The 26424-nt window shown below is 39.6% G+C and overlaps 2 protein-coding genes across 3 annotated transcripts; both read left to right on the forward strand.

Moving 5' to 3' along the window:
• The first annotated feature begins 1026 nt into the window (after positions 1-1026).
• TMBIM4 (transmembrane BAX inhibitor motif containing 4) lies at positions 1027-17588 on the forward strand. 2 transcript variants are annotated; one of them, XM_036300326.1, is made up of 8 exons: positions 1027-1311; positions 9425-9533; positions 10750-10855; positions 13136-13169; positions 13448-13483; positions 16024-16141; positions 16737-16782; positions 17324-17588. In XM_036300326.1, the coding sequence occupies exons 1-8, from the start codon at positions 1215-1217 to the stop codon at positions 17525-17527; spliced, it is 750 nt and encodes a 249-aa protein (XP_036156219.1). In that variant the 5' UTR covers positions 1027-1214; the 3' UTR covers positions 17528-17588. The 2 variants fall into 2 exon arrangements, with proteins under 2 accessions (XP_036156219.1, XP_036156220.1); XM_036300327.1 differs by lacking the exon at positions 13448-13483 and having other exon boundaries at positions 1031-1311.
• Positions 17589-21039: 3451 nt separating this feature from the next.
• On the forward strand, positions 21040-25764 carry LLPH (LLP homolog, long-term synaptic facilitation factor). The gene is made up of 3 exons (XM_036300328.1): positions 21040-21172; positions 22989-23200; positions 25403-25764. Exons 2-3 carry the CDS (start codon positions 22996-22998, stop codon positions 25579-25581), a joined length of 384 nt encoding a protein of 127 aa, XP_036156221.1. The 5' UTR covers positions 21040-21172; positions 22989-22995; the 3' UTR covers positions 25582-25764.
• The last annotated feature ends 660 nt before the right edge of the window (positions 25765-26424 follow it).

The raw sequence follows: 26424 nt of genomic DNA on the forward strand, positions 1-26424 counted from the left end.
CATCCCCAGTGTGATTATTGTAGGAGATATGAAGTATTTGTTGAATTAATGCAGTGGTTCTCAACCTTCCTAATGCCACGACCCTTTAATACAGTTCCTCATGTTGTGGTGACCCCCAATTTCATTGTTACAAATTGAACATAATTAAAGCATAGTGATTAATCACAAAACAATATGTAATTATATATGTGTTGTCCGATGGTCTTAGGTGACCCCTGTGAAAGGGTCGTTGGACTCCCAAAGGGGTCGCAACCCACAGGTTGAGAACCGCTGAATTAATGGGAAGGGATGGGACTTCGCTTTCTAACTGTTTTAGCAACTCTGCTAGCCAGAGGGTTTATTTTAATTTTAATTGATTGATTACTTTATTTTTTAAAATATATTTTATTGATTTTTTACAGAGAGGAGGAAGGGAGAGAGATAGTTAGAAACATCATCAGCTGCCTCCTGCACACCTCCTACTGGGCATATGCCCGCAACCAAGGCACATGCCCTTGACCGAATCGAACCCGGGGCCCTTTAGTCCGCAGGCGGACACTCTATCCACTGACCTAAACCGGTTAGTGCTTGATTGATTACTTTAGGAAGGGAGCGAGAGAAACACCAGTGTGTCGTTCCGCTTATTATGCGCTCTTTGGTTGCTTCTTGTCTGTGCCCTGACGGGGGATCCAACCCGCAACCTGGCTGTATCAGGAGGTCCTAACCCACTGCGCTGGGCGCTGCCTGTCAGGGCCCCTCAACACCCCCCTCTGGGCGCCCTGGCCCTGCTGCGGGCTGGCGCTCCTCTGCCACAGCCAAGGTTTAAAGGGTTCCATTCTGCCAGGGCACCTCTTAGGTTTCGGTTTGATCCCCGGTGGGGGCGGCCGGGAGGCAGCCAATCCATGTTTCTCTATCACATGGATGTTTCTCTGTCTCTCAAAACCAATAAAAACATCCTCCGGTGAGGATTTAAAAAAAAAAAAAAAAAAAAAGGCTGTTGAGGAACATCTGAGAGAAGTGTCCCTTCACCTGACGCCGAGCACGCACCCGCCTTCCGGCACCCTAACCCCGGCAGCCTTCCTGGAGCCGCGCTGAGACCGGCGCTCGGATTGGCCGCGGCCGCTCGCGGAAGCGGCCGGGCGCTCGGGGCGGACTGCGCCCAGGAAGTGACCGAGGGCCGTTGAGGTCCGTGCGCTCTGCGTCATTCCGCGGGGAGCTGCGGTTCCACTGCCGACATGGCCGACGCCGATCCCCTCTACCCCCGCTCCTCCATCGAGGACGACTTCAACTATGGCAGCTGCGTGGCCTCCGCCAGCGTGCACATCCGCATGGGTAGGTCGCCCTCCCGGGCTCGCCGGGCCCTGCTGCTGCGCAGTCGCCCCAGAGGCGGATGTCCGGGTTCCCAGGGAGAGCGCCCCCCGCGCCGGCTCCGGGAGAGCGGGGTCCGGGCGGGGAAGCACTTCGCCCCGCCTCCCCTCGGGGCTGCCGGGCCGGTCCTGCGCGGGGCTCGGAGGGGAGAGCCGCCCAGGGAGGCCTCCGAGCTGGGAAAACGAAACTGGAGCCCTTCCTCCTTGAACCCTGTCGTCTCCGGGGTAGAAAGGGACAGATGAAAGCCTCAGCAGTCGTGCTGGGGCATCTTTAAGTGAGAAGATACCAGAGGTTATTTTTCACGGTGAAAATAAGTTTATTGTGTAATCAATGTTGTGTAACCGTTGTGATGTATTGTGTAATCACTGTGATTACACAAAACCTGCATTGAGTTATCGCTGGGATGTTTGTGCTGTAGGGCATGTGAACGCATTTTATTTTATTTTTTATATTGTTATTGATTTTTAGAGAGAGGGAGAGGGAGAAACTTAAGAGCTGATGTGGGAGTAGAACATCTATATCCGCTGCCTCCTGCACGCCCCCTACCGGGGATCCAGCCCCGCAACCTGAGGAGGCACTATCAACTGAGCCACACCCGCCAGGGCACGCATTTTATGTTTATTTATTAATTAGAGAGAGAGCGAGAGCAACATCAATCTGTTGTTGCACTTATTTATATTTCATTGGGGATCCCACCGCAACCTTGGTGTAACTGGATGATGCTGAGTCTAACTGACTGATTACCCAGCCAGGGACAGTGTGAATGCAATTTAATTTTTCTATCTGTGTCCTTTGCTGGATTATAAGATCTGTGAGGGCAGGAACCATATCTATTCTTGTTCATTATTTTCTCTGTAGGAACTAGAACTCAACATAGGTTTGAATGTTATTGGGGCAGGTACTGGAAATAGATGATTTCTAAGTCAATCAAAATACCATATTAGTTTTAAATTATTCCATATCTAGTGGGCAGAAATTATTCTAAATTTAAAATACTCAGTTTTGCGTGGCCAGCATGGCTCAGTGGTTGAGCATCGACCTATGAACCAGGAGGTCACGGTTCAATTCCTGGTCAGGGCACATGCCCAGGTTGCGGGCTTGATCCCCAGTGTGGGGCATGTAGGAGGCGGCCGATCAGTGATTCTTTCTCATCACTGGTGTTTCTGTCTATCTCTCCCTCTCCCTTCCTCTCTGAAATCAATAAAAATATATTAAATAAATAAAATGCTCAGTTTCATTTAAGTGGAATTCATTGTCCCCTCTAGTTTAGCCCATTGATGACAGAAGCTGCCCCAGATTTTCATCCTGACTGGGCAGCTGGAACTTGTTCTGGAAAAGGAATTATGGAGCTCTGATGCACTAAGAATCATGATCTCTAGCAACTATATTTCTGGAATTGAATTTTGAATTATTTTGGCAAGTTTTTGCTTTTAATTAAAATTTTTTTAATTGTGGTAAAATACACATAACATTAAACATTTACCACCTTGACCATTTTTAAGAGTACTAAAGTTCAGTAGTATTCAGTATTATTCACATTGTGAAAATAATCTCCAGAACTTTTCATCTTGCAAAACTCTACACCCATCAAGGAACTTCCCATTTCCCCCCTCCCCTGGCAACTACCTTTCTATTGTCTGTTTCTATGAATTTGGCCATTTTAGATATCTCATATAAGTGGAATCATACAGTATTTGTCTTTTTGTGATTCACTTCAGTTAGCATGTTTAGGGTGCATCCCTGTTACAGAATGTCTCAGATATTTCCTTTTTAAGGCTGAATAATATTCCATTTCTATGTATAGAACATACAAATATGTTTTTGGGACCTTGCTTTCAATTCTTTTGGATATGTACCCAGAAGTGGAATTGCTGGATCAAATGTGTTTTGGTGAAAAACCTGTTTTTCCATTGGGAAAAGCCCAGTTCTTTCTCCTGTGTTTCTCTTTTACTTCTCACACCGAACACTTCTGACATTTCTGGTCACCAAATGTGAGGTTGTTTTTTTTTTCAAATGTGAGTTTTTCCCCCCAATACCAAGCGATTCTTTGTGATACCATCTGAGTGTTCTACTATTTAACTCAATTCTGACTAAATAGTGTTAGATCCCACAGGTTAGGGGTTCAGTCCCTCAATACTGCTCGCACCCACTTCAGATGCGTCACGAGTAGTAGGTCCCCAGCTTCTGTCTGACTTGACCACAAATTAGAGGTCCCCAAGACTCCCTCCTCAGGTGTGATAATTTACTCGAGTGGCTAACAGAACTCAGGGAAACCAGTTCATTAAAGGAAAGAGATGAACAGCCAGATGGAGCACATATGGCAAGGCCCGTTGGGATGGTCCCAAGCACAGGAGCTTTTGGCTCCATGCAGTTGGAGTGTTCGCCCTCCCAGATAAATTCACCAACCAAGAATTTAACCCCACAATACTGGGATTTTTGGAGGCTTCCTCATGTAGGCATTTAACTGCATTTTCAGCCCTTTTCCCTTCTCAAGAAAATGGGGGTTGGGCTGAAAATTCCAACTTCTAATCATAGCTTGATCTTCCTGTGCCTGGCCCTTGTCCAGGAGCCATCCAGAAGCCAACCCAAAGCCACTCAGAACAAAGGCACCCTTATCACCCAGGACATTACAAGGGACCAGACATGTTAGGAGCCAGGGTCAAAAACCAGTATTAGAACATGCACCAAGTGCTCTTATCACTCAGGAAATTAGAAGGATTTCATGAGCTCTGTGTCAGGAGCCAGAGACAGAGACCAATATATATTTTCTATTTTCTTACAATATGGCAATTCTATTTTTAAGTTTTTGAGGAACCACCATAGTGTTTTACATAGAGGCTGGACCATTTTATATTCTCATCAATATTGCACAAGAGTCCAAACTCAGCAACATTTATTTTGTTTGTTTAAGTAGCCATCCAAATGGGTGTGAGATACCTCATTGCGATTTTAATTTGCATTTCCCTAATAATTAGTGATGTTGAACATCTTTTCATATACTTATGGGCCATTTTTATATCTTCTATGAAGAAATGTCTTTTTGCCTATTTTGTTTTGATGAGCTTTATTTTTTAAAGCAGTTTTAGATTCACCGCAAAATTAAATGTGGAAAGTACCGGTGTACCGGTTAATAATGCAGATTTTGTAATCAAAGAAAAATGATAACTTCAAGAGAAACATCAAAAGTGCTTTATTCAAAGTAATGTCCATCGCTGGCTACACATTTCCCCCATCTTTCAGGTAATTTGTGGATACCGTCCCAATAGAACTTTTCTTGTTTTGAGGCAAACCATTCAGAGACCCAGTTTTCCACTTCTTCGTATGTTTTGAAGTCCTGCTCAGAAAGTGCATGTGCCATCGACCGAAACAAGTGGTAATCTGAAGGAGCAAGGTCTGGTGAATACGGTGGGTGGGTTAATACTTCCCAGGCAAGATCTTTTAATGTGTCTTTAACTGGTTTTGAAGTGTGTGATGGCGCGTCATCATGAAGCAAAATTACTTTGCCGTGTCTCCTGGCCCATTCTGGTCGTTTTATGATCAAAGCGTGGTTCAAGTTGATTATTTGTTGTCGGTAGCGATCAGTATTAATGGTTTCACCTGGTTTTAGAAGCTCATAATACACCACACCTTCCTGATCCCACCAAAAGCAGAGCATTGTCTTGTTTCCGAAGTGATTTGGCCTTGCAGTCGATGTTGATGGTTGACCTGGATCAACCCATGATTTTGTGCATTTGGGATTCTCAAAATAAATCCACTTTTCATCGCCAGTCACAATTCGATGCAAAAAAGACTTTCTTTCGTGCCGTTGAAGCAACATTTTACTGATGACTTTTCGGTTTTCCATTTGTCTTTCGTTCAGTTGATGTGGCACCCATTTTCCTTCCTTTAAAATCTTTCCCATTGCTTGTAAACGATCAGAAATTGTTTGCTGAGCAACGTTTAATCTTTCTGCAAGTTGTTTTTGAGTTTGACACGCATCTTCATCCAATAATGCTTGTAATTGTTGGTCTTCAAATTTTTTCGGTTGACCTGGACGTTCTTTGTCTTTCACATCGAAATCATCACTTTTAAAGCGTTTAAACCAGCGTTCACAAGTATCTTGAGATGGAGCATGTTCACCATAAGCTTCCCGAAGTATACGATAACTTTCAGCAGCACGTTTCTTCAAAATAAAGTAATGAATTAAAACTTCCCGCAAATGCTCTTTTTTTGGCACGAAATTCGACATTTTTTAAGCGTAAAAATATCTATGATGTTAACACCTTCAGCAAGTTTGACATATGAAGTTTTGAAGCTTGCTGTCAATACAACAAAATAGCATACATATCAAATCGCATATATATCAACATATGTGTAACTCCATCTATTGAAAGAAATCCACATTACAGAGAGTTCCCATATACCCTTGCCCAGACACACTCCAAGCCTCTCCCATTATCAACATCCTGTACCAGACTGGTATATTCGTTACAATCCATGAATCTACACTGACACATCATTATCACCCAAAGCCCATAATTTACATTAGGGTTCATTCTAGGTGTTGTACATTCTTTGGGTTTTGATAAATGTATAATGACTTACACCTACCTTTACAGTATCATACAGAATAGTTTCACTATCTTAAAAATCCTCCATGCTCTCCCCGTTTATCCCTCCCTTCCACCAACCCCTGAAACTGAATGCCACAAAGTTTTGCTCAGAATTTTTGTGATAACAATATTGTCATTTTCTCTGGAATTATAATCCAGAAATAATATACACCCATGATTTACATAAAACTAAGTTTAAAAACACTTGTCTAAAATAACATTGTTCTTACCTGGCTGGGTGGCTTAGTGGTTGAGTGTCAACCCATGAACCAGGAAGTTACAGTTCGATTCCTGGTCAGGGCACATACCTGGGTTGCAGACTGGATCCCCAGTAGGGGGAGTGGGAGTGCAGGAGGCAGCTGGTAGATGATTCTCTCTCACCACTGATGTTTCTCTCTCTGTCCCTCCTTTACTCTCTCTAAAATAAATAAAAGCATATAAATAAAATAGCATGGTTCTTTGCAGTGAAGCTCCGGGACTAGAAACCAGATTTCATAAATCCCTAAACCAGATTTCATAATTTCTACCTCTCTGCATACCTAAACTGTTTTTAAAGAAAAATTAGTCTTATATTTATTTCTGTATGTCTTATGTCACTATGACAATACTGATCTAAATAACCCAAAACTCAATGAACATTTACTCATTCATGAATATTTAAATTATGCTGGAGCATTTTACTTAGGAGCCCTGGGAATTAGGCTGGTAACTGAGCTGACTACATTTGTATTAAAAAGTGGTTCTCAGCTGTCTCTGTTCCTTTACCAATTAATAAGTAAAAAAGAAATGTTCCAGCCCTGGCTGGTTTGGCTCGGTAGATAGAGCATCAGCCTGCAGACTGAAGGGTCCCAGGTTCGATTCCAGCCAAGGGCACATGCCTGGGTTGCGGGCTCCATCCCCATTAGGGGGTGTGCAGGAAGCAGCCAATCAATGATTCTCTCTCATCATTGATGTTTCTATCTCTCTCTCCCTTCCCTTCCTCTCTGAAATCAATAAAAATATATATTTTTTTAAAAAAGAAATGTTCCACTTGTTTTTTAAAGCAAAATTAAGCTGACTGTAATGTGTACATTTTCTGGAAAATAATTTTGTTATATTATAAATATAAAATGTCAAGGCTCCTTGTTGGAAAACAACAAATCATGAAGCTACAGAAAAATTATGGGAGAATGAATTTTTGAGTTCATTTTCTCTGGAATTATAATCCAGAAATAATATACACCCATGATTTACATAAAACTAAGTTTAAAAACACTTGTCTAAAATAACATTGTTCTTACCTGGCTGGGTGGCTTTTACAGTGCCAATTAAGTTTATATAGTTAGTTATATATGAAATATATTATAGCCTATTAAACTAGTCTATTTTAGCAATATGCTATATGTATATTTTTGAAACACGAACACATACTATTTTATAGACTCAGGAGAATGTTATAATTTATGGGATTATATATACTTTCCTGCAATTTTGTATTTTCACTTAATATGTTTTACATGTAAAAATAGCAGTACAGTGTGTCTCAGTTGGTTGAGCATTGTTCCAGTTTAATTCCCAGTCAGGGCACATGCCCAGGTGTGGGCTCAATCCCAATAGGGGCATGCAAGAGGCAGCTGATCAATGGTTCTCTCATCGATGTTTCTCCCTCTCCCTTTCTCTCTCTAAAATAACAAAATATATATTTTAGAAAAATTGCAGTACACAATAGCCTTTTAATGGCAGTGGTCTTACCTAGTATGTGTGTACCACAATTAATTTAATCATACCCTCTTGATGGATATTTAGGTTATTTTTTTGTATTCCTTCAACTAGTGCTTTAGGGAACATCTTTCCATAACTCTGTAAATTTCTGCAAGTGTTGCTCTAGGACAGCCGTGGGCAAACTACGGCCCGCGGGCCGGATCCGGCCCATTTGAAATGAACAAAACAAAACAAAAAAAAGACCGTGCCCTTTTATGTAATGATGTTTACTTTGAATTTATATTAGTTCACACAAACACTCCATCCATGCTTTTGTTCCGGCCCTCCCGTCCAGTTTAAGAACCCATTGTGGCCCTCAAGTCAAAAAGTTTGCCCACCCCTGCTCTAGGATAAATTTTTAGAAGTGAAATTAATGGGTCAAAAGAGTATGTATATTTTAAATTTGATTGATATCATTAATTATCCTCCAATCGATGTTTCTCTCCCCTTCTCTCTCTCTCTCTCTCTCTCTGAAATCAATGAAAACATATCCTTGGGTGAAGATAAAAAAAAAAAATAAAAAAAAAAAATAATGTGATTAGAAGTATGGTTAGGGTAAACTGGGAGCATGAGGAAGAACATTTAATTCAGACTGGGGAAATGAGAGAGGCTGAATCTTGAAAGGTGACTAGCAGTTAGCTAAGGGGATGAGGGATGTTATTATCAGTACAAGAGGCCCGATGCATGAAATTCATGCAAGAGTAGGCCTTCCTTCCCCTGCCTGCCAGCACCAGCTTCTCTCCCAGCCCCGGCTTCGTCTGGAACAGTGGTTCTCAACCTTCTGGCCCTTTAAATACAGTTCCTCATGTTGTGCCCCCAGCCATAAAATTATTTTCATTGCTACTTCATAACTGTAATGTTGCTACTGTTATGAATTATAATGTAAATATCTGATATGCAGGATGGTCTTAGGCGACCCCTGTGAAAGGGTTGTTCACCCACCAAAGGGGTCGCGACCCACAGGTTGAGAACCGCTGGAGGTCATCTGGAAGGACATCCAGCCTAATTAGCATATTATGCTTTTATTATTATAGATGTTTACATAGAGGAGGTGGGAACTGTTGTTAATGTTTTATTTGTGAAGCTGGTGGTGAGTCAGGTGTTCAGTGTATTACTTATATTATCTATATCAGAAGACTAAGTATTTTTAAATCTTTAGGCCTTGGAGTTAATTTATGGATGTTGATAAAATATTCTGAAAGTAAGAATTTCTATTGTATAAAAACTAGAGGCAGAGGTACTATAAGTGAGAAATAAAAATGGGTGAGTGAAAGTTACATTTATATATTGTTTGCCTTTTAAGGGGAAGTTCATTTTAGGGAAACATTTGTACTGCTTGGAAATTAAGATTTCTTCTTAAATTTATATGTAAACACATGCTTTCTGTTCCTGCATTTCAGTTTCAAGATAGAATCATTCTTTTAAAGTGTTCTGTTTTTTAATCTTTTGTTGTACCACTGCTATTTACAAATATGCATTCAATGCTTTCTTTTTATATTGATGGAAAAACATTTACATTCTGGCCCATTAATTTTTTTTTAAGTTGATGCTTCTTGGAAGACAGTTACCTCTTAACAATTTTTTCCCCTTTGGAAGCATTTTCTTTAAGTTTCAGTTACAGATAACATTATTTGGGTTAATATTTAAGAAATACATATACAAATTTAATAAGACATTTGATCTTGCTGTTCTATGACAAATGTTTAAGAAAATAGTTATGTATGATTTTTTTTTTTCTTTTCTAGCCTTTCTAAGAAAAGTCTACACCATCCTTTCTTTGCAAGTTCTCTTAACTACAGTGACATCTGCAATTTTTTTACACTTCGAGTCTATACGGACATTTGTACATGAAAGGTAAGACGATTCTGATCAAAAGGGAATAAGCAAAGTTCTTTATTTTCTATTCTCTTTTTATGTTTGAATGTAAAAGTGTTTATTAACTCTTGTAAATAACATTAGTTTTGTTTTGATAAATATTCTATAACATGGTATTTACCTCTCAACTTTTTAGTTTACAGTTTTATAGGTTTAAACCCCCTTATTTCCTGGAATTGTATTAAGAATTTTTACTGTATACAGTTTTTAGTCTTAATTTTTTGCTTTTATTAGACTTATGCCTTGTCCCCAAAGCCTAATAGAGCACTTGAAAAATAAAGGTATTTAACTAATGTGTTTTTAATTCATCTTAGTATTGGATCAGGCCTAGGATAATTTCACTGAAAAGTTTTCAAAGGCACTCCATATGATTTGTCCCAAATTTGTTTAAGACCTGACCTCCAGAATAATTATTTTTATGGCTAAAAGTAATATAGAATCTTTATATTAAAGGAAAGGAAAAATAAGGAATGAATATTTTCTTAGGAGTAGACAATTTCTATCCTCCCTTCCCCTACAAAAGGAAAATCTTGAACTATTTGTTTGCAATTGGGGTAAAGATCATTAATTTAAATTACAGCTATGTAGTAAATACCTAAAAAAGTAGTTAGGTATAAAATTTGTTTATTGTTCAGCTGATGTGGCTCAGTGGTTGAGCTTCGACCTATGAACCAGGAGGTCGTTTTGATTCCCAGCCAGGGCACATGCCCGGGTTGTAAGGCTTGATTCCCCAGTGGGGGCATGCAGGAGGCAGCCGATCAATGATTCTCTTTCATGATTGATGTTTCTATCTCTTGCTTCCTCTCCCTTCCTCTCTGAAATCAATAAAAACATATTTAAAAATTTTGTTTAAAGATTTAAAAAATTTGTTTAGTATTTAATAGCTTTTCTTTGTATTTTGGTTAAAAAAGCAATTGCAAAATTTATTCAAATATGATATGTTCATGAAGTAAAAAGGAAAAGTCTTCCCCTTGCATTGTGAGCTCTTTTCTTTGTCCTGGTACTCCTTTCCATCTCATACTCCTCAGATTTCCCTGATGGAAAAATAATTTCTTTTGACAAGTTGGTGTGGATCCTTCAAATTGTTTTTGTACTTTCACAAACACATAAAATAGACACATTTTATTAAATTTTGTAATATTATTTATGCTGTATTTTTTTTTAACTTTAAACTGCTTTTAATTTTGTCTTTCAGTCCTGCCTTAATTTTGGTGTTTGCCATTGGATCTTTGGGTTCAATTTTTGCATTGATTCTAAATAGACATAAGCATCCCCTTAACCTGTACCTGCTTTTTGGATTTGTGAGTACTTTGACAATATCTGTCCCTTTAACATTTATTACTGAGTTTTAAATTTACTTACTTAATTGAATGCATCTATGTAAACTAACAGAATTTATAATCTCCTAGTCTCCTAGTCTGTAAAAATTTTTGAACTTTTGTCAGTTTCAAAGTTTTAATGTCAATATTATGATATAGTGGAAAAAGTAATGAATTGGAATCACGTGACCTGGCTTTGCCACTATCTGGTTATGTGACATTTGGTAGAGCATTTAGCCTTTCTGTACCTAAGTTTTCTCATGTGTAAAATGAAAATATTAAAGTAGATTATCCCTTTGATACTTTCTACTCCTAATATTCTATGCTTTTATTTGGTAAAAAATTACATTTTGGCCTTAATTTCATAGGCCTTAAATTGAAATCTTTATGATTAATTTCTCGGTTTATTTTTGTCTAATGACTCTGGTTCTTTTAAAGGACCACTTTGTTCAATTGATGTGCTTTACTAAATAACTTGTTTCAAAATCATTGTTGGGGGAACTAAGTTTAAGTCACATTTGTTTCAAATATTTGTGAAAATGAAAACCCAAACTACTACCTATAAAAACTCAATCTTAGAATCTTACCAGAATGAGTTGGTAAGGCCTCAAGTTATATATTTTAAAAATTACTTTTCCCATTTTTATATCCAGTGTGATTTGAGTTTTGACTTAAAAATGTACATCAAAATCTTCCAAACTTCTATTAAGAATATTTATAGTCAAATAATATTGACAATGCTATTTATCAGATTAAACTGCCTTTAAGAAAGTTTTATGAATTCTGATAGCACCTTTTTGTTAATATTATGAAAGAAAAGCTCACGACTTTGAAAATTTGTTATAGGAAAGGTTATCCCACAGCCCAGCCTGCACCCTCTCCAATCTGGGACCCCTCGAGGGATGTCCGGTGGGATCAGGCCTAAACGGACAGTCAGACATCCCTCTCACAATCCGGGACTGCTGGTTCCCAACCGCTCGCCTGCCTGCTTGATTGCCCCTAACCCCTGCCAGCCTGATCAACCCCTAACCACTCCCCTGCCAGCCTGATCAATGCCTAACTGCTCCCCTGCCGGCCCGATTGCCCCTAACTGCCCTCCCCTGCTGGCCATCTTTGACCACATGGGGGTGGCCATCTTGTGTTGGAGTGATGGTCAATTTGCATATTGCCTCTTTATTATATAGGATGTGGCAGTGACTTCATTGACTCCACATCCATGTACAGTTTCTAATACCATTTTTGCTCTGGTCCTAATGATTTCTTGATTTTAGGTAGGGAAGGTTAATAGGGAGTGTTTCTGTGTACGATTATAAACCACTACTGATACTGCTGACTTTGCTTTTATGATATAGTCTCTCAGATGACTGAGACAAATCTATGGTAGAGTAAGCATATAAAAAAAGTAAAGATATATAGTTAAGAGAAAAGAAACTAGAGCTACTTGTGATATGGTTTAAAACAAGGTTTATTTCTCTTTCATGTAAAAAATATGAATGACGGTTTAGTGGAGTTGTCAGAGGTCCAGGTACCTGCTAAGGTTCAGATATTCCTAAAGTGTCATATGGTATAAGATGTTCACTATCATATCCATATTCCATCTAATTATTTGAGAAAAGGGAGGAAGCCTCTTTACTTTTAGAAGTTGTACATGTTTCCACTCGCATTCTGTTGGCTGGAATATAGTCTTGGCCAGATCTAGCTGTAAGGGATACTGAAAAATAGAATGTTTAATAAAAGCAGGTAAAAATGTGTGTCCAGGTAAAAATTCTGTTACTAGGGAAGAAAGAGAATATTGTGAGAAAGTTTTAAGATTGCCACACCAAAGTGCTACCTGTATATTTAGTATTAAATTAATTAGTAATTTAATATAAATGTTTAATATTCCTATGTTTAAGTGAGATATTTATGTTTTTATAAATGTACACATGATTTGCAATTTCATTTTTATTTACATTACACAAAGTGAGAAAAATAGAATTTTCAGTACTATTTCTATAATTTTCCTCTTACAGATAATGAAATATCTAATTGGAGTTTAAGGAGTGATGGGATCACAATTAGAATCTAAATATTCTCACTCAATATATTGAGGTCTCATTTTTATATGATGGGCTTATTATCTGTCCCATATACTTTACAAGGCTGCTCTGAAGCTAAAATGAGATCATACATATGGAATCACATTGAACTAGAAATTAGAACCATGTACATGACAGTATAAATTTCACATGCATTTATGTAATTTCAATTTCTTTTTCTTAGACACTGTTGGAAGCTCTGTCTGTGGCCTGTGTTGGTAAGCCATAATTATTCTCCTATGTATTACAGTTAGTTTTTAATATGGATAAGGATTTGGGACTAAAGCTTAACATCATGGAATGTCATATTTCAAAAATATGGTATAGACTAAAAAATTCCTAAAATATAGGCAAAAATTAAATGTTTATACTTTACATAGTTCAACTGAGCTTAGAGGGAGTGAAAAAGAATTAGAAAAACAGTAGGAATGTAGAATAATATTCATTTGTGTTTATTCATTTATAAAAATAAGTCAATCTTTTCTGTAATTTAAAGGGCCCTTAGAGGAGCTGATGACATGTTTTGAGCCAGGTACTTTCATCATGAGCTCAGCCTCTTTTTCTTTTTTTAATATATTTTTATTGATTTCAGAGAGGGAGAAAGACAAAAACATCAACGATGAGAATCTACCTCCTGCAACACATGGGCACGTGCCCTAACCTGGAATTGAACCGTGACCTCCTGGTTCATTGGTTAATGTTTAGCCACTGAGCCATACTGGCCAGGCTTTTTTTCTTTCTTTTTTTTTTACGAGCTCAGCCTCTTAAATTGTCTGCATCAAACTATACTTTATCATGATACTAGAGGCCCAGTGCAACAGTGCACGAATTTGTGCATGGGTGGGGTCCAGCCAGCCTGGCCCCAATTGGGGCGGATCAGGGCAAGGCTTGTCGGGGCGGAGATGGCGGGAGGTTGGCCAGCTGGCCCACCCTGATCGGGGCCAATCAGGGCCAGGCCGGCTGGGGGGAGGGGCCGCAGGCGATTGGCTAGTGGGCCCCGGCCCTGATTGGGGTGAGGGGGGGGCTGACTGGGGGAGCCTATCAGGGGTCAGCAACCAGGGAAGGGCTGTGGGAGGTTGGCCAGCCCCACCCCCAATTGGTGTGGTGGGGGTGATTGGGGGGTGGAGCTGACTGGGGGGAGGGGCCGCAGGTCAGTCGGGGTGGTGTGGGCCCATTGGGGGTGGGGCCGGGTGGGAAGAGAGGCTGCAGGAGGTTAGCTAGCTGGCCCCACCCTCTATTGGGGTGGGTGGGGTGATCAGGGGCGGGGCCGGCCAGGGGAAAGGGCCACGGGGGGGCTGGGGGGGGGGGTTGGCTGGCCGCCCTGCCCTTGATTGGGGTGGGAGAGGCCAATCAGGGGCAGGGCCGGCTGGTGGGGAGGGGCCATGGGAGATTGGCCGGCTGGCCCCTTCCCCCCATCGGGTCGGTTGGCTGGCTGCAGTGGGTGTCATAGCGACTGGTTGTTTCAGTCGTTACGGCGTTCTGGTCACTGGTTTTTTTTTTGTTTTTGGTCACTGGTTTTTTATATATATAGATCCTCATCTTTTCAAAAATGGCCCCACAAAAAAATAGCAGTAATTTTTGTTTTGTATTTGGTGTTAAATGTGTTTGAAAGGAATGTCTTTTATAATTACTTGATGTACCCTATTTAATGCCTCAAGTAAAAAAATTTATGATTAACAGTAAAAATTATGATTGTTTCAAAATGATAACCTGGGGTATCAAAAGGGTCAGTATTAACCATTACTCTCAATAAACTGTTAATCCTTATGGTTAATATATTTATCTCTTCCTATCTTGTCAATACTTTTTTTAACTTTTGATGCCAGTTTATTGAATTTATGTATTGTTTGGTAATTACCTCTTTTATAAAATAATTAGAATATAAGAAAATAGTACTAAAATAGGACTGAAATTTTATAACATAGGAAGTGTTAATATTTACGTGTTAGATTTATTATCTATTAATGTTACTTACTATTAATGTTTTTATCAAATCCATCTCTGCCCTCCCTGACTCCACCATTTGTCAGGGATATAGGAAAGAGATTTATTTCAAGGGTATTGGAATTGGGGGTAGAAATACGTAGAGAGGATAATCTGAGAACATCTTACACCGGGGTGGGCAAACTTTTTGACTCGAGGGCCACAATAGGTTCTTAAACTGGACCGGAGGGCCGGAACAAAAGCATGGATGGAGTGTTTGTGTGAACTAATATAAATTCAAAGTAAACATCATTACATAAAAGGATACGGTCTTTTTTTTTTTTTTAGTTTTATTCATTTCAAACGGGCCGGATCTGGCCCACAGGCCGTAGTTTGCCCACGGCTGTCTTACACTGAAATTACTGACAAGAAGCAAAAGTGATTTCATGTTTTATCTTTCTGCGTTCACCTTCCTAATCCTTTAATGGCATAAATGGAGAAATTACAATAATTTAGCGTTTAGGAATAGAAAGAGCTTGGATAATTAATCCCTGAAAAATTAAAAATAACTTACGTGGTTTGGGGTTCAAATCAGTTAACTTCCTTTAAAGAGGTTATAATTTATCATTTTCTTAAAATGTTAAGCAGTTGTACTGCAATAGCCATATTCAATCCATGAACTGGGTACAATTAACCAGGTGATTGCTAGAACTGCTATATACTATCCAGGAATTCCCGGCCAGCCACAGAACCCAGAATCCTCTCTATTGATATCTAAGCCATAATGGACAATCACCGCAGATAGTGATTAATTGCATCTAGAACAGGGGTAGGGTGAGAATTGTTCCTCCATACCCCCAAAACTCCTAACTGGCTAGCTGTGTAATCTCCAGTCATTTCTTTAACTCAGAATAATGTGACCTCCTTATTTTGCATTGATGAATATTTTGGAGCCTAGTTATTGCATTATGGAGGTAGTCTTACTGTACCAATCAATACTCAAGGCTGAATAAGGAATCTTTTCTTAGTTCTTATTGGCATGCAGTATGAGAAAATAAAGCATTTTGGTTTAGACCCAGAAAGAAAGCTGTTTTATACTGAGTATATTTATATGCACTTTTAATCTGTTTTTTTTTTTTAATTTTACAGTTACTTTCTATGATGTGTATATTATTCTCCAAGCTTTTGTACTGACTACTGCAGTATTTCTTGGTTTGACTATGTATACTCTACAATCTAAGAAAGATTTCAGCAAATTTGGAGCAGGGTAAGTAATGTATTCATGGCTATGATAGATATCTTTAATATTATAATTTTGAGAGAAGTGCTATACTGTTAGTTTTGAATACTGCCTTTTAAAGTGGAGCACAATGAAAGGTCATCTCTTTGAGTTATAGGATCCTACTCTCCCAGAACATTCAAGGGCATGGAAACTGGCTTTGAGTCATTTCCTTCCCCTCTATGTTGAAAAGGAAGTGAATTCTAAAATAAATTAGCTTTCTAGAGAGTAGGCTTCTGTGCTTTATGAATGGTATGGAATTTGCCTAAATTATTTAGGTTTTTGTCTTAACATAAATGTTACCAAAACCATCCAAAACCTTGGTGAAAGCAAGATTTTGGAGATGTCTGCATGAACCTTAAAACCTTTTTGATCCATTTGATTAAGCTGTATCCTTCTTCAAACTAATAGATATATGGGAATGATCCTTATGAATTCTTACATTTAAACTATTCTTTGACAAATAGCAGGATGGATTTATTTCTTCAGAATATGTTGAATGGGTTTACAAAGTTTTTTGTAAGAAACAATATTCTAAATTATTAATATTTTAATTTTAATTATTAATATTTTATTTCCATAGACTGTTTGCTGTTTTGTGGATTTTGTGCTTGTCAGGAATCTTGAGGGTGAGTTATTTTAGAATGATAACTTGAAATATAATTCTGGCCATGTCAATATAAATACTATACTCTCAAAAAAGCTGTCAGAGGCATAATCTTAAGATAGGATACTTCATTATAATTATCTGAAACATTTGTATAGAGCGGTTATAAAATTATCTTTTGAAAAATCAAGGTTTTATGTTAATCAGTATTATTGATAGAAAGAAAGATGAACAAATGAGTTTTAAAGGCCCTCATTTGTAATTGCTAACCTCCAAGTGGCACATATCATTATGAAAAAAATTTTTTAGTAGTTTATATTTGGGATGCTACTGTTCAAAGTCAGTGGGTTATCTAGTAGGGGGATATCCATTGATTCAACCAGTCACTCTTTCATCTATCAGAAGCCAGGGTGGACCTGCTTTGCCTTTTTCTTTTAACATTTGTATTCAAAGTTGTACAGCATTATTAAATATATAGGTATGTAGTATATGTAACTTAAGAGTTACATATTTCAGTATGCTTAATACTGTTCTTACTTATTACTTTAATGTTTTGCCTACAGTTATTTTTTTATAGTGAGACAGTAGAATTGGTTGTGGCTGCTGTAGGAGCGCTTCTTTTCTGTGGATTCATCATCTATGACACACATTCACTGATGCACAGGCTATCACCTGAGGAGTATGTATTAGCTGCCATCAATCTCTACTTGGATATCATCAATCTATTCTTGCACCTGTTGCGACTTTTGGAAGCAGCTAAAAAGTGACTGAAAACAGGATATGTAAAATGATTAATAAAGTTTGAAACAACTATCAATTATTACTTTATTTGTGTGCTGTGTACTTCTGATCTATTACTATATTATAATATAGCAGGATCTTAATATTTTGTTCAGTGAGAAAAAAAAATCCATCCCCAGTAAGGGCCACTGTTGGTGTGTAGTTTGCAAGTTCTCCCCATGTCTGCATGGGCTCTCTCTGGATACCCTGGTTTCCTTCCATATCCCAAAGATGAACTGGCACGTCTGAACTGTCCCAGTCAGAGTGAGTGAGGGTATGTGTGCCTCCTGTGATGCGACAGCATCCTGTCCAGGGTTGGTTTCTGCCTTGAGCTGCTAGGGATTTGTTTATTTTATTTAGAAAGGAAAAATTTTAAAAGATAAATTCCAGAGAATTATTCAGAATTGTGTTAAAGTGTTAATGATGTTTCATCATAAAATGTATTAAAAATTAATCTGCTTGAAAGTCAGATATTGTGACATAAAATTTGACATTTTTTTTTAAGTGCAGGTTTCATTTTAAAATTATAACTGTAAACTAGTGGCCAGTGAAACTTTGGCAAGTTTCCTCACTGTAATACTTTATTGAGATGCCATAACGAAGTATTACAGCCTGGTAGCTTAATCAGAATTGTATTTTCTCACAGTTCTGAAGGCTAGAAGTCCAAGATCAAGGTGTTGGGATTTGTTTCTCTGAGGCCTCGCTTTTGGCTTGTCATATTCTCCCCGTTTTCACATGGTCTTTCACTATACTTGTCTGTGTGAAATTTCTTCTTATAAGGACACCAGTCATATTGGATTAGGGGACCCTAGTGATCTCATTTTACCTTAATTACCTCTTTTGGACCTATCTCCAAATATAGTCACATTCTGAGATACTAAAAAGAGTTAGGACTTTGCAGTGGTCTGATCTGAATGTTTGTGTCCCACAACCTAATGCCCAGGGTGATGGTTTCAGGAGGTACAGCTTTGGGGATGTGATTAGGTCATGAGGGTGGAGTTCTCATGAATGGGATTCCTACTCTTAAAGGATTAGAGACCCTGTAGAGACCTCTCACCCATTGTCCCATGTGAGGTTACAGTGAAAAGACATAGTCTGTGAACTAGAAAGGAGGCCTTTACTGGACATCAAATCTGCCGGCACCTTGATGTTGGACTTCCCAGCCTCCAGAACTGTGAGAGATAAATTTCATACAAGAAGCAACCAATGAATACATAAATAAGTGGGACACAAAATGTTTCTCTAAAAGTTAATCAAATCAATACAAACATATAAAGAGATATATTTTTATTTATTTTTTTATTTATTTCAGAGAGGGAAAGGGAGATAGAAACATCATGATGAGAGAGAATCATTGATAGGCTGCCTCCTGCATGCCCCCTACTGGGATGGAACCCACAACACCAGAGAGACATCAACTGGCTGCCTGACTGGGAATTGAACTGCAACCTGGTTCATAGGTCAATGTTGAACCACTGAGCCACACCGGCTGGGCTAAACCATTTTTTATTTTTTAAAAATATATTTTATTGATTTTTTACAGAGGAAGGGAGAAGGATAGAGAGTTAGAAACATCGATGAGAGAGAAACATCGATCAGCTGCCTCCTGCACACTCCCTACCGGGTATGTGCCCGCAACCAAGGTACATGCCCTTGACTGGAATCGAACCTGGGACCCTTGAGTCCGCAGGCCAACACCCTATCCACTGAGCCAAACCATTTTTTTAAAATGTAAAGCAATGCCACTGTTTTCAGTAAATTGTTTTTTTGTTTTGGGAAATACACTTTTTAAGATAAAACGTAGACATGTAAATAATTTATCTTTTAAAAATTGTATCAAGTTTTCCAAAAATTGTAATTTTTGGTATGAAAAATATTGTAATTTCTAAGGGTGTACAGAAACCACTACACCCAGAAGTTTGAAAACCATTGGTGTAGAGTATTATAGTTTATAAAGGAACCATAGTTATTCATACATTCTTCTGTCATTGAATTTTTTACCATCATAATCAGTCCTGCTCTGTATGTCCCTGTATGTTTACCAGCATGCACAGATAACAGAGTTTGTCCAGGTAGGGAATATACCCGGACGCAGAATTACTGGATAAAAGGGTGCGTGCAACTTCATTTTTTTTTACATCAAGTAAACGTGAAAATACAGACTCCAGAAATACTAAAAAAGTGGAATTAGTGGGACTCAGAGTGACAGGCAACTCCATGTGTAAGGTACAAAATGCAGTCGGAGAGGGAGGTAGGGGCAGTGTCTGAGAACGGTTGACTGAGTGTAATCTGAGGAAGGAGGTGCAGCAGACCCTGCCTAACTGGCCTGCATGACTTCTCACACCTGGCTTCAGTCCACTTCCATCATCGGGCCTGGGCAGCAGGAGCCACCATGAGTCCCAGCAGTCTAACTCTTTCACTAGGTGATTATGCACATCAGGGGTTCCACACGGAGGCCTGACTGGGAAGGCGGGGTGAGGGCCGGGGCTATAGTGCAGTATGCCTTTCAGATGGAGACAGCCCACTTCCTGTCAGGTACGCAGTGCGACCCACTGTGCCTCCCGCCCCACAGCATCCGTCCACCCTGTGAGGGGGGAGAAGCAATGTCCACTTTGACCCCCGAAGCCTTGTCCTTCCATCAGGGGTTCAAGTTTCCTGAAGTCTGTAGTGGGGTTTCCTTCATCTTTGTATACCCAGCAGAGTGCTCATCACACAGTGCTCATCACAGAGTACACACAAATGGATGAAGGAATGGAATAGGGATTTTTAAATATTCCAAGGCCACTTAACTATACAAACTGGAGAGAAGATTAGGTTAAAATTCAGTTTTTTAAAGCATTAGTAATGCTGAATTACGGCATATATTTAACACCAAGACATTTTCATAAGTTTGTCTTTTTCTCTCTTCTTGTGCCAAATGTCTATTTAATAGCCTTGGCCTGGTATGTTAAGCAAGATGCAATCAATCTGAACTACGTAGAAGTGAGCTTTCTCTAAAACGCAGTACATACATTTATTTTTGAAAGAAGTTCTAATACAGGGTAGGGAACGTCCGGCCTGCGAAGTCATTTGGTCTGTCCCTGCCAAGGCATTAGGGGTGAACTAATTAAATGTTTGACCAAATACAGCGGGCTAATTTTTTTAAAAAGCCCCCTACCCTAGGCCTTTACCCCATTATAGTTTGTGCCCATGGGAGGATGTTTCGGCGGGAATCCATTAGTACTGTGTGAACGTGAGAGCTAAAGGCCGGCTCTGAGCTCCTTACCTGGCAGCAGGGTCCGGGGGTCAACGTCACTCGTTGGGTTAAAATGTCAGACTGCCGCCGCCGCGCTCGGGAAGCGGGCCTGGCGGGCGCCCCGACCTCGACCGGGGCTCTTCCGCATTCTTCAACTTCCGCTTCGGAACCTGTTTGGGAGGAGCCAGGCTCCAAGGCCTGCAGGCCGGCAAACGCCGGAAGCGCGTCAGCGTGCAACTTCAGAAGACCCCGCCTCTGGAGGCGTGCCCGGATATGGGCTCCCAGCGTGCAACGCGCCAGGGGGCGGGGCGGGGCGGTGTGGCGAGGCAGCCCGGAAGGCGGAAGTGCTGGGCTTCGGGTCGTTTGGAGCGTGTGGGCTGTGAGTGGTGAACCTGAGGTATGTGGCGCGTGGGACTTGGTTCTCCGTTCTGCCTCTCGTAGAGAAGCCCGCCTGCAGTCTCGTCCATCACTGGGCAGGCTGAGGTGCAGGCCGCTCCTGGGGGCAGGGGCCTCTCGTCTCGGCGGCCCTCGGGCATCGGTGTTCCGGGCACACTGGAGTCCGTCGTTCAGTCTGGCCGGGTTAACCTCGGCCCTCAAGTCTGTTGAACGAAATCCTTCCATCCCCACTGCATACGGGTTTGGGGTTGTTATTCACAAGGGAAAAGCCTGAGTTTGTGATTGCTGGCGTCCAAAGAAATGGTATCCCACTAGTCATTATTAATTCAGCAAGTCTTTTTAACCTTTGCTATGTGCAAAGAGTTACGTATCGGCGGATCCAACGGTGAAAAAGACCGATGTAGTCCCTGCCCAGTGGAGCTCACAGTCCATCGGGGGTGACAGAAGATAAACGCAGTTTCAGACTGTAGCACATCTTAAAAAGGACGGGAAGGATCTGTCATAGGCGATACTAGGAGGGGAGCTAACGGGCAGAGAAGCCCTTTCTCAGGCAGTGAAGTGAAGAGCAAGCCTTGAGAAGATGGGTTCTCAGGCACGGGAGAGCAAATGGAAAGGGACCGATGTGGACATCGTTTGGGCTTTTTCCCACCCAAGCCGTGTCATAACGATTTATATAACTGCGTTATGGATGTGTAATTAGCACAACAGACTTCATATGTTTAAAGTGTGTAATATATATAAGCTTTGATAAGTGTATGCAAATATAAATCCAGCACAATTAAGAGAATGATAGAAATCACTCTCAAAACTATCCTTAAAAACTCTTTATAATCCTTTCCTTCCCCCCTCTGGTCACATCCCCACTGTCCCTGCATTGTCACGAGTTGGACTTTTTTCAGATGCAGTTGGGGGTGAAATGGAACAAGAGGAGAGAGAGTTGAAGGAACCAGGAGTCAGGTCACAAATAACCTTGTAGATCTTGAAGATAGGAGGTGGAAAGTCATTAAGGAAAGGCGGTCATGTGTTCCTAAGTTGTGTGTTTGTGTTGTTGTTTTTTTTAATTTTATTTTTAGTTGATTTTAGAGAGGAAGGGGTGGGGGAGAGAAACATCAGTGTGAGAGAGAAACTTAGATAGGTTGCCTCCTGCACAAACCCTAACAAGGGATCAAATCCAAAACCTGGATATGTGCCCTCACCGGGACTCGAACCCACCACCTTTTGGTATACGGGATGGTGCTCCAGCTATTTGAGCCACACTGGCCAGGGCTGCTCTAAGTTTTTAAAAGCTCACTAACCACCTTGTGGAGGATTTAGGGCTGGGAATAAGGGATGGAGAGAAAGCAGCAGTGGAACTGGACAACTTTAAGACGGCTAGATTGACTTGAAGGGGTGGGTGTCCTGTAGGAGTGAGTGAAGTCAAAATTCAGTTAAAAGAGATATTTATAAAAGCATTTTGTGATTTGTAAGTCGTTGCCTAAATGTAAGGTGGTGATGCTCTTTGCATCTTGGGGGAAATTAAATTTTTGCATCTTGTATGGAAACTCCAGGAACTTTCAGAATTGGCGTGACTTACAGCTAGTGAGTGGCCAAGGGGAATTGGATTTGGTGTTCTTCACTATTTCATGGCTGTACATGGCCATGTTGATCCACACAGAAGTTGCACATTAAGCCAACATAAATCATGAACAGAGTAAAGAGCTTTACCTTCCGTTTGTTTATGTTTTGTAGAGATACCTTTTGATTCGGTTTTCCCAGCATTTGCCCCTTTTTGATGGTACATATTTACTTTTTAATATGTATCTTTGTTCACTTTCCAGATAAAATATGGCTAAAAGCTTACGGAGTAAGTGGAAAAGGAAGATGCGTGCTGAAAAGAGAAAAAAGAATGCCCCAAAGGAGCTTAGCAGACTTAAAAGTATTCTTAAAGTAGATACGGATGTTTTAATGAAAGATGTTCATGAGGTAGCAACTGTGGTGGTCCCCAAACACTCTGAAGTGAAAACCCCGTGTGTGGTGAAAGATGACAAAGGTGAGTTAAAAAGATACTCTGTCAGTTTCCTTTTATGACTTTTTTTCTTTTTTCCTGTCTTCCATTCACTCCCACCCTTGCATCCCTACAAACCTCCTGCCATGCCCACATTATTCTTTGAAGGCTTATGGTGCTGCTAGAGATCCTGTGCTAAACTATTTTATAGCCAGTTCATGTGAATAGGCACGTTTGGGGATCTGCAGAGTGGGCCTTTGATGTTTATGCAATAGCCCAAATGTCTCAGAAATAGACAGTGCTACAGGAGTAGGCAAACCTAGGCATCCTCATTGGAAGGTACACAATTCAGTCAGGGACGAGGCAGGACAAAAGGAGATCTTTCTTCATTTTACCCTTTGCAAGAACCAGTTCCCACTCTGAGAGTCCTCTGCACTTACATTATCCTAAAAATTCATAAAGTTTCCCTGTATTTGATTTTGACAGATTCTAGAGACCACTTTGTCTTAATCATAGTCTAAAATTGGAGGCTGTATATTATAGTTTCAATACAGAGAAAGATTCATTGGTTTTCACCTGGTTAATACACTACTTTGACAACAAATTAAATTAAGCACTCACAATACTTGGGGTCTTAAAATAGAAGTGTATTTATGTGGTGTACAGTGATTAAGGAAAAGAGCAGCATTCCTTAACTTTCGAATCCTAGAAATTTCCTTTCCCATTCTTCACAGTGTCTCCCCATTTAGTAATCTACCTGTTTTCAATATGGTTCCTCATCTCTGCTTTCAAGTTTCCCCTTCCATTCCTTCAGCTACCCACTTAATTTCTTAAGCCACAAACCTCACAGTTACCCTTGATTCCTCTTTCCTTTTACTCCCACATCTAAACAATTAGCACATCTTGAGTATCTTCAAAATACAACGGAATCTATTCGTTTTTCTCATTTATGCTTTCACTTTAAATGATCACTATCTCTTGACTGAATTATGATAGTTGCCTTTTCTCTCTTCAGCTCTTTTTCCCTTCTGATTTTTTTCAGCCTATCAATCAGTGTGATCTTTTTAGAATATAAATCAAGTTTTATTTTCATGCTTAAAACACTACATTGTCTTTTCATGTGCTTACCAGAGTCTACCATGTGTTACTAAATCTGATTCTGATAGACAGAGGTACAGAACCTCTCTTTAAAAAACTGCTTACCACAGGCTGAGGTTTGCTCTGTTATTCTCCTCTCAAAAGAACGTTGTAAACTCCCTGAGAGCAGGGAGGTTATTTGGACCACTATGTCCCTAGAATCTAGAATAGCACCTAAAATAATCATTCATCAACTAGTTATTCCAGGTACTGTGGAAATAATGAATATTAGAGAAAAGGCCTCTATTCTAGTAGACTTGCCATTGTTTTAGAGAAGAGAGAAAGTAAACCAGATAAGTGAATGTCAGGTGGTAGAAAGCATGGGAGACTTTGTATACCTTGGTCAGTTCCCAGGGAGGGCCATTCTGGGCATGTCCTTCACAATAAGTAAGGTTGGTGGTAGATGTACCACAGCATGGTTGCACTGAGCTTCCTGCCAAGTCTCCTGTTAGTAGAGCTGGATTTCTTCATGTGATCTGGCTAGAAAAGTGTGGTAGCCCTGAGATATATCCAGTCATTCTCTATTTTCTTTCCATCTCTGTCATCTAAATCCTGCTGCTTACTGCTCCTCCTCCTCTTCCTAGTTCACGGTATTAGAAGTGGCCATTCATTCCTAATCAGCTCATTTACTTCTGAGGCCCGTCCATTAGAAGTGTGGGTACACTTTTTAATGGCTCAGCTGTCTTATTTAGCTCAAGAAGGCACCTAATTTAAGAAATGTTCTTGTAACTCACTCAGAACCATATACTTACCCCTAACGCAGTAACTCAAATTCATACATCCTTAATGGTTCCTATTTAACCTTTATTATTCTAAAGAAGGACAATCATGACAACATTCTTTAGAAAGTTTTTTAGTGATTAAGAAGGTGATGTCTCTTTGCTCACAAATACTTGTCTTTCACAGTTGTAGGAACACTTGACAGCATGTGTGTGTCTCCACTGAAAGTGTTGTTAGGGGTTTTCAGAGTTAGTCAAATGAGAGATTTGTTTTTTCTTTTGTAGTTTCAGACCACTTTCACTATTGATGTCCTCACTGCATTAATATGCTCTTTTACAGGGTTGATTTTTTAGTCGTGAGTATTAATAGCGTTTCCATTTTTTTATTCAGATGACATGAAAATGGAGACTGACATTAAGAGAAACAAAAAGACTCTTCTAGACCAGCATGGACAGTACCCCATATGGATGAACCAGAGGCAGAGAAAAAGGCTGAAGGCAAAGCGAGAAAAAGGAAAGGGGAAAAGCAAAGCAAAAGCAGCGAAGGCGGCTAAGGGTTTAGCCTGGTAGACTTTTAAAAACTTGAAAAGTGCCACATGGGGCAGATCTTTGCTTAGAATGTATACACTTATTTCAGCTTCTATCAAAGGAAAACCATTTTTTAACTGGGCCTTTTTCTTCAATTCAAACCCAACATAACACCTCAAATTTGTTTTAGAAATTTGAATAAAATATTTCCTTTGATGAATGAAAGCTATACTTATATTTTAATTGGACGCTATCTGATATACAGGGATTAGATTTCAGACATCAAGATTCTATCAAATATTAATGTGGTTGTGGTTTTTGGTATTAGTAAAGATAAGTGATACTATACTAAGATTAAAGAAGACTAATTATATAATGTTATTTTAAAATGTAATGTCAGTGGATCTTATCAGCAGTACTTGTTTGGATTTTTGAGTTTGTATACTTCATAATGAAAGGTATTTTGTTTAGATCGTGAATATCTTTTCTTTCATGTATCCTTAAGGTATTCTGGTAGTGGAGAAGTCCAGATTCTTCTTTTAAATTTTTAGATAGACTATTAACATGTACTAGTTAGTATGATCCATCTTTTAAGGAGATTAGAATATCCTGGGAACTAGAGTAATGTTTATCAGTTTTTTTATTATGTAGCCTAATATAATGCAACATTTCCAAGAGTATATTTCTCAGAATCTATTTTTCCAGATGTGTGGTGAAAAAATACATTTTGTAGTCATATCAGTTTGGGAAGTGCTACATACACAGAAAGTATTTGCTCAGTATTATTTTATAGAGATCTAGCAATAAAGAAACTTGTTTAGCTTTGACTTGTTAAAACTAGTATTCAGAAGAATAGAATATACTGTTGGAAATGTTTGTATAATG

Source organism: Myotis myotis, unplaced genomic scaffold (assembly GCF_014108235.1).
Source record: "Myotis myotis isolate mMyoMyo1 unplaced genomic scaffold, mMyoMyo1.p scaffold_m19_p_3, whole genome shotgun sequence".
NCBI lineage: Eukaryota > Metazoa > Chordata > Mammalia > Chiroptera > Vespertilionidae > Myotis > Myotis myotis.